General features: G+C 36.9%; 1 protein-coding gene across 1 annotated transcript; it reads right to left on the bottom strand.

The window, feature by feature from the left end:
- Positions 1-409: 409 nt before the first annotated feature.
- Positions 410-3,916, bottom strand: LOC110716793. The gene is made up of 4 exons (XM_021895422.1): positions 3,753-3,916; positions 1,547-1,573; positions 756-985; positions 410-655 (listed from the first exon to the last, which is right to left on the bottom strand). The coding sequence occupies exons 1-4, from the start codon at positions 3,829-3,831 to the stop codon at positions 557-559; spliced, it is 435 nt and encodes a 144-aa protein (XP_021751114.1). The 5' UTR covers positions 3,832-3,916; the 3' UTR covers positions 410-556.
- Between the last annotated feature and the right edge of the window lie 9,735 nt (positions 3,917-13,651).

Raw genomic sequence — 13,651 nt, 5'->3', positions numbered from 1 at the left:
TATGTGAGCAAATCTTTCTTTTCGAAGACCAAGTCTTATACACTTACTATTGAATGAGATTATGTGAATGTAATCGACATGGATCAATGATTGAATCAGTATGTTGTTCGTCTTATTCCAAACAGTTTACAACCATAAATTGAAGTAATAGTTAAACCAAAAGAGAGAGAATATAAGAGATGTCAAACTAATTAGATTCAGTACGTACACAAATTGTTATTGTTATACTCCCTCCGTCGCTATACAATTTTTAGGGAATTTGGTCCAAAAAAATGGATAGTACATATGTATTACGAAGAGCATCATTTATGCAGGAGATAATAATAATAACAATAAAAGCAGTTACAACTACTACAATTAAAATAATAGTTATTCTTATTGTTATTAACAATAATGAAGCGTTTGCAAATTGATTTGAATATTTTTTTTAAACCCAAACAAAAGTGCAAAAAAATAGATTATTAGTTGTTAAATAGATACTAGTTCTCTTACTGTAATAAATACGAAGTAGTTACAAGTACAATCAAGCAGAAATATCATAACGATAGAAGAAAAATTATAGTTTCTCTTCCTTGCAATCCTTAAGCTCATAATCACAATACTTTGTCAAACGAGATACAGTAGAGAAGCAAGGTTCCCCATACTCTTTAACCTCCTACAACAATAGACAGAATCTTTAGAAGTCTTCATTTTTCTACAAAATTAAAGTGAATTATAAAATCATAATGAGCATATATATGGCAAAGCTAACAAACCTTCATATAAGTCTTGAAGAGATCCTCACACCTCTTACGACCTTTATTTCCAGAATAAGACTGGGCTACTAACCAGTGCGTAACTGCTGCAGTCCCAAGCTCTTTGTTCAGAAAAGCAAGTTCTTCTTGAATTGACATGCCACTCTCTTGCTTTCCCAGGGAGGCTAAAAGCTCTTCAACACTTGATAAACCCCGTAAAACGGCAACTTGCTTAAGCATGTCATGATGATCTGGAAGAAATAACATAACATTCACATTATTATTATTTATAACTTTGCACATTTATATCATTTTTGCGATAAAAATATGGCTTTAAACAGAGAAGAATTGAGGGAGAGAATTTATGCTGACGCCTTCTACATTCTTTATATTGATTCATCATTTCTGGCCGACCCCAAATTATTTTGGGATCAAGGCTTTGTTGTTGTAGTTGTAGTATTTATATTATTTCTTTGAAGTTCGCAACAAGAGCAAGTGTGCTCATCTCCTTCCAATAGACTTTCATCATCATTCAAGGAAGAAGATTGCTCCCCAAGCATGTTTGTTAGTCTAACAGTAATTAGTGTATATCATGTCCTGGCCTCTTTCTTGCAATAATGCTTGTAATGCTTGTATTTAAGATGTGGTTTCGAGTTAGGCCTTGTTTTAGTTCAGTCAAATTATGTCCTAACGATACTTGAGCTTCCAAGAATGATCATAAAATAATAAGAGCACCCATATATATAACTGAGCCCCATGATTTATAAAATATGATACATAAAAGAGAAACAATGGAAAAAATTTCGACTTACAGTAGCCTGGTCCTCCAAGCTTCAATGCTGTTTCAAGGCCAAGTAAAATAACGTGAGAAAGGACTTTCATTGAAAGGAAGAGTATGAAGATTGAGCAATACATGATATAGGGTAAAACAAGAGTACAATACATGATTGAGCGAAAAGAAAGTTGGGACAATATTCTGAAAATTTGTGACATAATTGAGCAATAAAAACAAGGAAAAATGGAAAACAATAATCCCACCTTTGGGTGGTCTTCTCAAAATAGTCCCACATTTACTTAATTTCAAAATAATCCTACCTTTAACTTCAATCTTAATAAAACAAGCCTTTTACCTGTTGCTAAGCTATGGTAACCGATATATCAAGTTAATTGTAGCACTTGTCAAGTTTTCATTGGTTTAGATATTCATTTTTCTTAAAAAGCTTAAAACTATAAAATATAATCAATACCTTTGCAGCTCACATCTTCTGTAATTGTACAGCACACCACCCTCATCCAAAAATTCAACCCCTGCCACCACAACTTCCTACCCCAACATCACAACATCTTTGTATGATTGTACCTAACCAATGCAACTTCTAATAGATCTATGTTTCTCGCCCTAGCACCATTCAATCATATCAGCTAAGAATGATTAACGTGTTTAACTACTAAAATTAAGGTTGCAAATCAGGACAAAAAAAGATGCTCCTAGTCTTATCCTGAAAACATGGTACAAGATTTCCAATGGTTAATAATTTGGAATCAATTATAAATCATTCCATAAAACAACTTAATTCTACTAATAAGTTGAACTTGTGTAGTTAAAGTTGAACTTGTGTAGTTAAAAACTTAAAATTGTAAATAAATCACTATAAAGTTCTGTTTATTTAATTAAACCAGAAAAAAATTGATATTTTTAAGGGGAGTTAACCTTTGAAACTCCTGTCATTGAAATCCACCCAAAAACTGATCCATATCAAGGGGCGCACTGAAGTAGCCAGAACAAGATAATATACTTTAGTGTAATCCTCTACTTTCTCCTTACTTCTGCCGTTTCTATTCACCACAATCACACACCATCTTTACACATTTTCTGCCCAAAAAAACCAGTCCATAACAGAATACCACCCAAAGGTGGGATTATTGTTTTCCATTTTTCCTAAAAACAATCATATAAGCCTCATTTCCTCAACCAAAATCACAGATTGACATGCAATTCTACATAAAAGTGCTATCAAATTGAAGCAACGTCAGTTTGAATTCTTTCACAATTTGACTCATATAAAAGTTACTTTCTGTGTGATCCCTAATAACAATTAAAAAAAAAAAAAAAAGGGTCAGGCCACTTCAACTCAATTCAGTGAAGATAATGAAACTTAACAAAGAAAAGAGGGTGTACATTGCAGAAGTTAATCAGATCACAAACTAAGGCTTTCATACTTGTACAGGATACAAACTGTTTATCATATGTTAGTTATGGAATAAGGATAAAATGTAGCATTGGATAAACATAAATTAGAACAATCTTTGTTCGCCCGCATAACGGAATTTGGGTGAGGAATTACATAGCTGAATAGGCTGTTCTTTGTTTTATTATATAAGGCCCCAATCTTATGAATTTGGATGAGGAGACTTGAAAATTGGAAAGGATCGGATAGAGGAAGGTGAAAGGTAAAGGACAACCAAAGCAAACTTTAATGAAGGTGATTGAAATCGATATGTGACTATTGGGAAACGGCTTATGGAGTCACCGAGTTCATCAGAGACACTGAAAACAAAAGGCTGGTGCGCCTTAAATATTGGGAAACGGCTTATGGAGTCCCCAAATTACCAGCTTTTGTACCTTTGCCTTCCAAGTAGTAAAGGTGCAAACAAAAAGTTCAGAGAGTTGAAGATTCTGTAAGTGGTCATAGAGCGAACTACATGAAAATGCAACTCAGAATCTAGATGACCAGACAATATTAAACCCCGGACGACCCTTGCAACCGGGCCTTTTGTACTTTCGGTCCGAAATACCCGACCCGAGTCTTAAACCACCGGGCCCAACCACCCGCCTTTTCAGCCCGAAATCCGCCCGAAACCTAATTTGCTCACCTCTAAGACTAAACGAGACCTCATTCATAATTTCATATCCAGCTAATCTAAACGGAAAATAAAACAAATTGATGATCATACAAAGCAAAACAATTATGAAATTCATAGAGAGAATAAATACAGAAACAATTATGAAACTGTAACCTCGGAATAATCGGGAGCGTGACAACCACCCTCCTACGCTTGATTTGCCGCCGCCGCCGACTCTACTGCCTCCGCCCATCGTCTACGAAAACTAGGCAAGGATGAAGGAGCGTAAAAACTAAAAACTTTAGCTAGGGTTTTCTTCTGGTAAATGGTAATTTTCTGAAGTTGCCTCCTTTGTTCTTGGCTTTATCTACCAAGTAATCCGTGGTAAATTTTGTTACTGTAGTATTTTTAATTGACTAAAGTACCCTTTACTTTACCAAGGTTTAAATAAAAACTAGAATATTATATCATATCTTATTTATATTGAAAATATATCACACATGATATATTTTCGTAATCTATTTATCTTATATGCTCAACACATTGGTGTTAGTATTTTCATAAGTATTTATCTTATATGGTCACAAAGGCCTAACTACTTTTATATCCTCTCATCTCTTGTCACAAACACCTTCCCTCTCCTTAATAATGAAACTTAACTGCACTCAACGACGACATCAACAATCTTTCCACCACTAGGCAAATTATTCACACCGATAGATAGATTTAGCCAAAATTCCTTCTCAACGATTCTTGAGCGTCATATAAATAAATAAGTAAAAATGATGTCATCATACGTATTTATATCTATATCTGTATCTATACTAATATTTAAAAACAAACCCCAACCTATAAATATGCCACATCATACATTTCATTTTTATTATGAATGTCGCATGTCATTATTTAGAAAAATCATAAAAAAAATTTATTTTTATTTTGAAAAATTAGAATTGTATTATATTTTCAATTTGGCATAATAACAATGGACCACGTGTCCCAAACCACCTAATGGGTGAGTTACACTTGTCAAAATTTGAGAGGTCAATGACCCCTGTATTGTTCTTATAAAAACCCCATAAGAGTGCATGTTTGAGGAGGATGGAATACTCACTTAAGAAAGTGACACACACTTTCTCTCTAAAACCCCCCTCCAACTTCTCTCTAGATTAGCCTTTGTTTATCTACTTAATATTGTTATTAATTTCCCTAAACACATACTTACTTAGGCATCGGAGGGGAGATAAGGATTATTCTTCTTTTTTGCAGGTAAACATCAGAAAAAAATTTGGAGAAGGACGTGACTCAGCGTTGCTGGTAGCACTGAAGGGAAGCCTCATTCACCCACACTTCTACAAATATTACTGTTGAGTTAAGATGGCTACAATATCAATTACATCACAAAACTCCTCGACACCATCGTTGTATTCACGCTTTGTTCGGTCATCAACATACATCCAACGACGATTTATATCTGGTAATATAGTATAGACACACCAGATTAACTAAATTAACTATTCAAATTACACTACACATATATACATGCTGCACAAAATATTGATTGAGAGAGAACCTTCAAAACACTTGAATCATTTAGACAAACTATCGTTGATTATCATAGAAGCTGTCAAAGTGGAGCCATAAATTTCAAAAAGCTTAAAAATATTAAGTCCAAAAATACAACATCGTATACCAATTTTTCCTACCAAAAAAGTTTATTTATGGGTTAAATTTTTTCAAAGAATTCGAACATAAGATAAGATAGTTAATCAAACGCACTTGTCATAATTCCAACTACAACTGTATAGGGTAGCTCTAGCTGAGCTGACCCATGCTCCCGGCACCACTTAAGAGGTGCGCGTTCACGCTTGTCCAGCCCAAAACCAGGGATAACCTCACAGGGGCTTAGCTTCATGGCTCCAGCCCAGAGTCAAGGATAATCTCCCAGCCCGCAGCACGAGGAATAGTACAACTATAAATAACAAGTCAAGTACAACGAAAAAGAGGTTAGACAATCACATTTCATCACTTATCCATCAATAACGATTTTTTTTTTTTTATTTAAACGGGTATCCGGGTACCCGAGATTAGCAAAGTCTGTCCCATGACCCGGCCCATGAAATTGCTATTTTAGCGGGACGAGTACCCGACCAGAAAAAACAGAAAAATGTGTCAATTTTCCATCGGGTTTTTGGCGGGTCATCGGGTAATCAGCACGGGACAACCGGGTCGGGGTTTTTGAACACCCCTAGTTGTTGTTGGCCCGAAGGTATGGGTCTAATAAACCTAAAAATATAATCCGACAACTAGAGATTAACATTCTTGTTTCTCTTAGGGGCAAAATAGTCATTTCAGGGGGTAATGTTGTCATGTGATGTGTACTAGAGATTGCCAACTGTTTCCACGTATGGTGATTGGTGGACAGACATTGACGGAGTTATTAACGGTTAAAAATTACAGCATTAAATTACAGAAAATCGATAAAAATAAAACGAAATCTGAGTTTTGTAGAAAAACGAAATCAAAGAGATAAAGAGGAGATAGAAAGGACTCGAACATTTTGCAGGTTGGAGATCGGAGATCGTAAAGTGGAGGAATTTTGGCAACTCATATCTACTGGTAATCTAAAAAAGGTAACTTTAAATTTGAATTGGGTTTGAAGTGTCTGTTCGGAACATGGTTTAATTTGTAGAAATGTCGGATAATTTGCAAATAATGAAGTGAATTACTGAATTACGAAAGTGTTGTAGTAAATTTGATGAACTGGTTTTAATTTCCGTGTTTGAAGTGCATGAATTGAAATTGGTTGAATTATTTCTGGTAGAGGTGTGTGTTCATAGATGCGCATGAATAGATGAGGTGTGTGTTCATAGATGCGCATGAATAGATGAATTAATACATCACAACAGGATTGTTTAAATGTCTGAAGGAAATTGTAAGCGTAGACGTACATGTTGTGATAATGTGATGTACCAGAGAATGTGGTATGTACTTTACAGTTTGCTGAATACTGAGTTTGTTCTGTAGATGTTAATTGCTGGTTGGTGAGTAATGTGAATTAATACATGAGCAATGTAGGTTAGTGAAGAAGATGATGGATTTGTGTTGAGTAATAAGGTATAACCATATAATATGTTCTGTTTTGCTACACTAATATGAATCCGTGAAATGAAATTTTGGACTAAATTGATTGTAGGTAGTAGGCACACCGAGGTAGAAAACAATAGAGTTGTACCCTGTAATTTTTAAGGTAGCTAGGTTACGATTTTGGTTTGTTAGTAGTAATAAAACAGTTGGTAATGTAGCTGTTGTGGTAGGATGATATGTTAACTTATGGAGGACTTGTGAAAGCGAGAGGAGAGGTGATGCTACAATTTGCTAAGAGGAGAAGGAGGGTAAGACTATTTACTGTTTGTTTTTGTTTGATGATATGTGCTAACTAAGTGTGTTTAGTAACGTGGGTGTCATTGTTTAGCAGCCTCCTAACATGAGTTGTCGGATTGAGTCATCTGAGTGTATTTGCCAAAAATTTGATGATAGGAGAAGATGATGGGTTTGTGAGATGGGTTTTGGAGGTCTACTACAACTTCCATTCGATATGCAATTAGCGCGGCAGTTGTAGGATGATGTATTGCTATCCTCGAGATGAAATTAGAGTGTCTGAAAATGAAATTCAATACGTTCTTGAGGAATGTGTGTGGATAGTCCCTGAAGGATCCAGTGAGGGAGTATTAACTGAACGTCGTCGATTGTATTGTGCAACATTCAACACGGACAATAAAGAGATATTATGTGATTGTCGTAAATTTGAAACGTATAGTATCATGTGTAAGCACATAATAAGGATCCTTGATCTGAATTTTTGTGAAAGAAATTCCAAACAAGTTGATAGGCCGTCGTTAAGCCTACCAAATATAATTCCTATCTTGGTATCACTAACTAATAGCAAGGGTAAGAAAGGGTCGAACCCAAGAAAGGCGTTAAATCATCCACCGAGTACTACCGTTAAATAAGCTAAATGAAGTCGAAATTGGTTTGTTTTGAGTAACTTCTACTAATTCAATTCAACTAAAACTAAGAGGAGATTAACAATATTTAGAGGAATCTAGGGCTCGGTTTATACCACTCAAATTCATCACAAATCACGATTAACATGCAACAATCAAAGTAAATTAAGGGGATAAATTAGGGGAAGTCATCTAAGGCACCCAACTACTCTCTCAAACTAGAGGGATTACTTGAATCATGAATACAACCTACTCTCGTGGTTACAAAGCATAAAGCAAGTGTTAAAGCATAATCACGATGACATAAACATTCCCTTGACCGAAAATTCCTATTCTCATGGCATTTTAAGTCAATTAAGCATAAGGGAGCTAACTCAAGTTCATCTCTCGATCCTTCGTTGAGAAAGCTTGGATAAATATATATATAGTTCTAGCAATGGCCATATACAAGAACTGAGCAATTAAACCACTTAAGCTCAACTAATTAACACCCAATAATTACTCAATTATTACATGCAACAAGTAATTAGTGACTACATTGAGGGTTTTACCCAAACCCTAGAAATTAGACTACTCACAATCCATGGAGATTAAAGCAATTAAAGATTTCAAGCAATTCATGAACAAGTTCAAACTAAGGATTAAGCTAATTAACAATCTAAGCATGCAGGAATTAAGCAAGTAATTAACAACAAAGTAGAGAGTAATTGAAGAGAAGAGTAAGAAATAGTTACTATGAAGCTTCAAAGTGAGCAACAATGTTGGAACTTGTCTTCTACAATGATTGAAGTTGAATATTTCCAAGCTAATAATTAGAATCTAACTAATGATTTGAGAATTTAATGTTCTAGGATTGCAATACTAAGAGAAAGCTCTAAAAACCTTTCTTCCCTACAAATGAGCTCAAAGGGGGTATTTATAAGACCTCCAAATAAAAAGGACGGAGAAAACAAGAATCGGGCTCGACTGCAGGTCTGCACGGACGTGCTAGGTATGGCACGGACGTGCAGACCAAGCTGTACGGACTTGCCACGGGCCGTGCAGAGGAAGGCAAAAGCTTCTATTTGGGCTTGAAATCCTGCACGGACATGCAATTTACGGCACGGACATGTAACCTCTTCTGCACGGTCGTGCCAACTTAAGCACGGTCGTGCATGCCTTGGAAGAAGGTTCTGACTTTCTAGAGCACTCCTGCACGGACGTGCAAGATCTGGCACGGGCGTGCAACCTCTTCTGCACGGTCGTGCCATCATAAGCACAGCCGTGCAGGCCTTGGCAGAAGGTTCTGATTTTCTGGAGCACTACTGCATGAACGTGCAAGGTCTGGCACGACCATGCAGGGTCTTCTAAGCCCTTTTCTTCATCTTTTCTTCTATATTGCTCCTTTACTTGGCTTCTTTCTACCATCTTCTTTCTTCTAACCTCGGTTTAGTATCCATGGGCTTCATTTGGTCATCTTTGGACCTAGAATATCAACAAAAAACACTAACAACCCGTGAAGCATAGGATACACAAAAATTGCATAATAATAGAGTAAAAGTGAACCAAAACATCTATCAAGTAAACTAGGTTCAAAAACACCCAAAATCATGTCAAATAGCAAGTTATCACAAGTACATTGTTAACAGATGGCGTAAAGATATACTACAAAAGCACACAAGGGTGAAGGTGTCCTAATACCATGATCCAAGTAAGTCAATTGAAGTTATCCGCTACAATAGGCTTATGATCGCATTTGAAGGGATATGTGATGAGGCGGCTATGGTTAATGATGAGATGGTGGAGATGGTGTTAACATCGCTTACTAGATTAAAGTCCGAATTTACTAAGCGTATGAAGAGGAAGCTAGACAAAACCGTAGCTATGAGTTACCTCGGAGAAGGTGCTTCTACGGTTATACCAAGTTCAGAAGATAGGGTGATTACATCATCAGTTCAGAAGCCACCTCCTCAAGCTGATCAAGCCACCATACGGTGCACTTTGTGACAATGGCATAGTAATGAAATACCCCATTATTCCTAAGAAGAGAGGTCGAGGTAGGCCCTAAGCTGGACGATATGAAACTCTAGCTGAAATTGGTTACAAAATACCTCCAAATTAAAAAAGACGGTAAATCTATCAATAAATATACTAATGTACAACAGTCGTTTAATTATATTTCCTAAATGGTAAATTTTTTTTATATGTGTCAAAGGCTAAGATAGTCACAGCAAATTCGAAAGTCCAAGCAGATGACACTCCAACAAATGCCATAGGAAAAATTCATGTATGTCATTTAGTTTTTTTTAATTTGATTAAGGTAGTATTGTTGTTTTGGTTAGATATATTATAAATATGGCCATTGATGTGTTAACTGTTGGGTTTCGTAGCCGAATCTACACGGAATAAAAAAACCCGCACAAGACCCACCCACTAATTAGGCAACTAAGCATGCAATCACATATTAAACACCAATTAAGGAGAGAATGAGAAGATTATTACCCTTGGTGCGTGCTTCGCTCTTAAACTGAGCTCTTACTTGAACCCCGCAAATGCGAAGGTCTCCGACGGCTGGTACCCACGAACCCGACCCGAGCGGTCCAGGTCTCGAAGGTTGGTCGAGACCCGACCAATAAAAAACTAGAGTTTTACGAACTTAAGGTATTCTCACTTTTCTAAGGAGATTCCTTTCTAGTTCAACTCAAGTGATTTTTCCCAAACCCAAAACCTGGGTATTTATAGGGAAAGGAGACTTGATTCTCCCATCTTCTTTCAATGTGGGAGAATTTCATTTTGTGCAAATCAATCAAGAAGCAACAAGTGGCATGAGGAGGAAGAGAGAAAGTGAGGACCACCCAAGGGGGGGACCATCTCTCTTCTCCCTTCTAACCAACAAACCAAAGGGGGGGACCATTGCATTTCCCCTCCTTAGCTATGGGCGTTCCACCTAGCCAAGGGGCCAGCCACCCCTTGCACAAGCACACCCCCACAGCCAGCCCACACATGCATCGCAAGGATGTTGTGTGTGGTGCTGCTGGGCGCTGGTGCTATGCGTGGCCTAGCACGCATAGCGTGCTGCAGCTTGGTGCATGCTATTGCATAGCACCACGCATAGCCCAGCCAAGGCATACGTGCTGCTAGCGAGCCACGCATGCCTAGCGCTACAACTAGCCAGTACGTGTTGGCTGGGCGTGCCATCGCTAGGCATGGCACACACTCATAGCCCAGCAAGGCGCTGCTTGGTGCGTGGTGCCTTGATGCCTAGCACACGCACACGCACAGCCTAGGCTTGTGATGGTGCGTGTTGCGATGCGTAGCACACGCACACACGCATAGCCTAGGTTTGCGATGGTACGTGCTGCGATGCGTAGGCTGCGAAGCTTGGCTGCCAGCACGCCAGCAAGCACGCATGGATGCGATGCTTGCGAGAGGTGTTGGGCCTTGCTAAGCGCCAGCGCCCAGCAAGCCAGCAAGGCCTAGCCTTGCGATGGCTGCTGGGCAGGCTGTGCGCCAGCGCCTAGCATGCTAGCAAGGCCTAGCCATGCGATGCACGCTAGGCTTGCGATAGGCACACCGGATGAAGTTAGCCTAGAAGCACCTTCAAGTGTAGAAAAGGAATTGGTAATTTCGGAAATCCAATCTCAACTCACGGACATGAAACAGAGTAAAGGGAGAAAGACGGAGACGCTTAATCAGGATGCTTCAGATGAAGGCCCTACTAAGAGGCGAAGAACAGAGGAAATCGAGAATGTCGACGCAGCATAGGAACACCCAGAACATCAAGGGGTTGTTATAGCACCAGAAGAAGGAGATAAACAAGTAGGGAATATGGGAGCAGGGAACGAGGAAGTCGGATTCGTAGTGCGTGAAAATGCAGAAGAGTTAGAGGAAGAGGAGGCTAGTTCTGAAGAAGGGGAGGAGGAGGACTCTGAAGATGATGGCTGGTCTGATGACTCTGATGATGATTCTGGTGGTGGTGTTCAAGTCCCGCCACATGGTTTTGACATCGAAGATGACCAGATGATCACATTCTTCCCCATTACTTGTCTGGTTCAGGTACTGATGATGACTCTGGTTCAAATTCAAGTGATAATTCCGACGCTTATGGCGCTCTCCTTGCAACTAATACAACATGGTATATGCCTCCTTTTCTTTGCTCTGATGTTTTTTGTATATTAAAACAATATTTTGTGGATTTGATGTGTTGTTTTAGAATTAACTCAGTTTGGTTGCCTTGGTTTTTCTTTGGGAATTTGAACAATGGCAGGTTAGATTTTGATGTATATGATGATGAAACAATTGCTTTTGGATTTATGGTTTATGGTATATTTTGATGTATATGATGATGAAACAATTGCTTTTGGATTTATGGTTTATGGTATATTTTGTTATTAATGATGCGTTTGTTTGTGGAATGGTTGATTAAAAATCTATATGCTTATTGCTGATGACTGATGATTGAACATGTATTTACGGATGAATAATGATTGAACATGTATTTACTGGATTAATTTCTTAATTTTCATTGTTATGATGCCGAGTTTGGGATTATTGTTAAGACGTACGCTTAGTTACGACCCTGTTTTCTCATAGCTTATTAAAGTAACACTACGAGATGTACGTAGTATGTAAGTTTAAGAACAAAAAAAATTGGTTACGAAGTACTTAGAAGTGGAAGTTCTAAAAAGCTGCCTTTTGTGTTAATTTGTGAGAAGTGGAAGCTATTTGTAAGTTCAGAGAAAAAATGTACACAAAATTAAAGGAATGAGGTTTTGGAGAGTTATTAGATAATGTACTAAACATATGTTAAAAAAAAACTGGAACGGGTAGGTTTTTTTTTGTTTTTTTTAAAGGAAAAAACATTAAGTACTATAATCTTGTATAATCTTTCTTGTTTGAATTGTTTAATGTTTCTTTAAGTGGGTGGTAAATTGCACTACTCTCTTATCTGGCTAAATTTAATTTAATCATTTACTTAAGTAAATCAACAATTGAAGCTTAAAAGTTTATCCAGTACTTTTATCACTTTAAGATGGTTGATATATAAATATCTTGTGATATGGAGAGTATTAGTGCAAGATATTAATAAGCTGCATGCTCTTGATACATAAATATCTTATGATACTGATCGAGTACAATATTAAGCTACTGATATAACTTTTACGTACCACACAAATAGTAGATAAAATCATGTACATATATTTGTTAAAGATAAGACCTTATAAACTTTACAAGAAGGGAGTTAATGGACAAGCTAGAATGAAGAAAAGAGAAGCACGTTTTTGTGGGAAGACTGAGCTTTATTAAAACTCCTAATTTCGAATATAAATGCCTTTAAAAGTTTTGTAAAATATCCGTAAAAAAAAATTGATAAATAAATTTAAACCGATTTCAGCTAGTAGTATATTGGATTTTTCAGTTACATCAGCTCATGTTTACCCAATAATTTCGTTTTGTTCATCCGACTTGTTTTTAGGTATGTACTTAATTACTTGGGTTCAAATTAGGTTAATTTCATTTTGGATTAGTTTAAGTCATTCTATTTTAAGTACAATTCAAAATTGGTCAAACAAATTGGGTTTACCCAAAATTGGATTGACATTTGGTTCAATTTGGTTAAGTCAAGTCAATTTAGATCGGGACAGTTTTGTCACATATGGATAATAATAGTGGTCTTTAGATTAATTACTAGTTGACCTAGATCAATTGATTATTCCAATCTCTAAAATCTATACTGTATTTTTAAGCTAAACCTATAATCACTTGAATTGGATTACGCGAGATTGCGAGAATGGATAGATATATTTTTTTTCGATGAGGCAAATCATATGGCCTTTATTTCAGCGTTTATTTATTATATACTCCAACACTTTTATCAAATAACCAATACTCCCATTAGTACCTTCTGCAAAAAAAGACCCCCACTTATCACTTTCTAAATATAAACTTGCATTGTAATATATCAAAATACTTGAAAAGGACTAACAAGGTGTTTTCTTTCAGTATAGAACGTATAGTTAATAGCAAGTATTCTTAATTAATGTAATTAAGTAATAAGTATCCTATAAAAGAGCACGCAAGCTGATT

The sequence above is a fragment of the Chenopodium quinoa genome, unplaced genomic scaffold (genome assembly GCF_001683475.1).
Source record: "Chenopodium quinoa cultivar QQ74 unplaced genomic scaffold, ASM168347v1, whole genome shotgun sequence".
NCBI lineage: Eukaryota > Viridiplantae > Streptophyta > Magnoliopsida > Caryophyllales > Amaranthaceae > Chenopodium > Chenopodium quinoa.
The sequence above is the reverse complement of the archived record's forward strand: the minus strand, read 5'-3'. Positions and strand labels throughout refer to the sequence as shown.

Excerpts from the sequence above, each read along its gene's own strand:
- LOC110716793 (XM_021895422.1), bottom strand. The coding sequence starts at position 3,831 with ATGGGCGGAGGCAGTAGAGTCGGCGGCGGCGGCAAATCAAGCGTAGGA. Across the intron at positions 986-1,546 it reads GCTTGGAGGACCAGGCTACT|ATCATCATGACATGCTTAAG; the intron begins GTAAGTCGAAAT and ends TATTTCTTCCAG. Across the intron at positions 656-755 it reads TCTTCAAGACTTATATGAAG|GAGGTTAAAGAGTATGGGGA; the intron begins GTTTGTTAGCTT and ends CTATTGTTGTAG.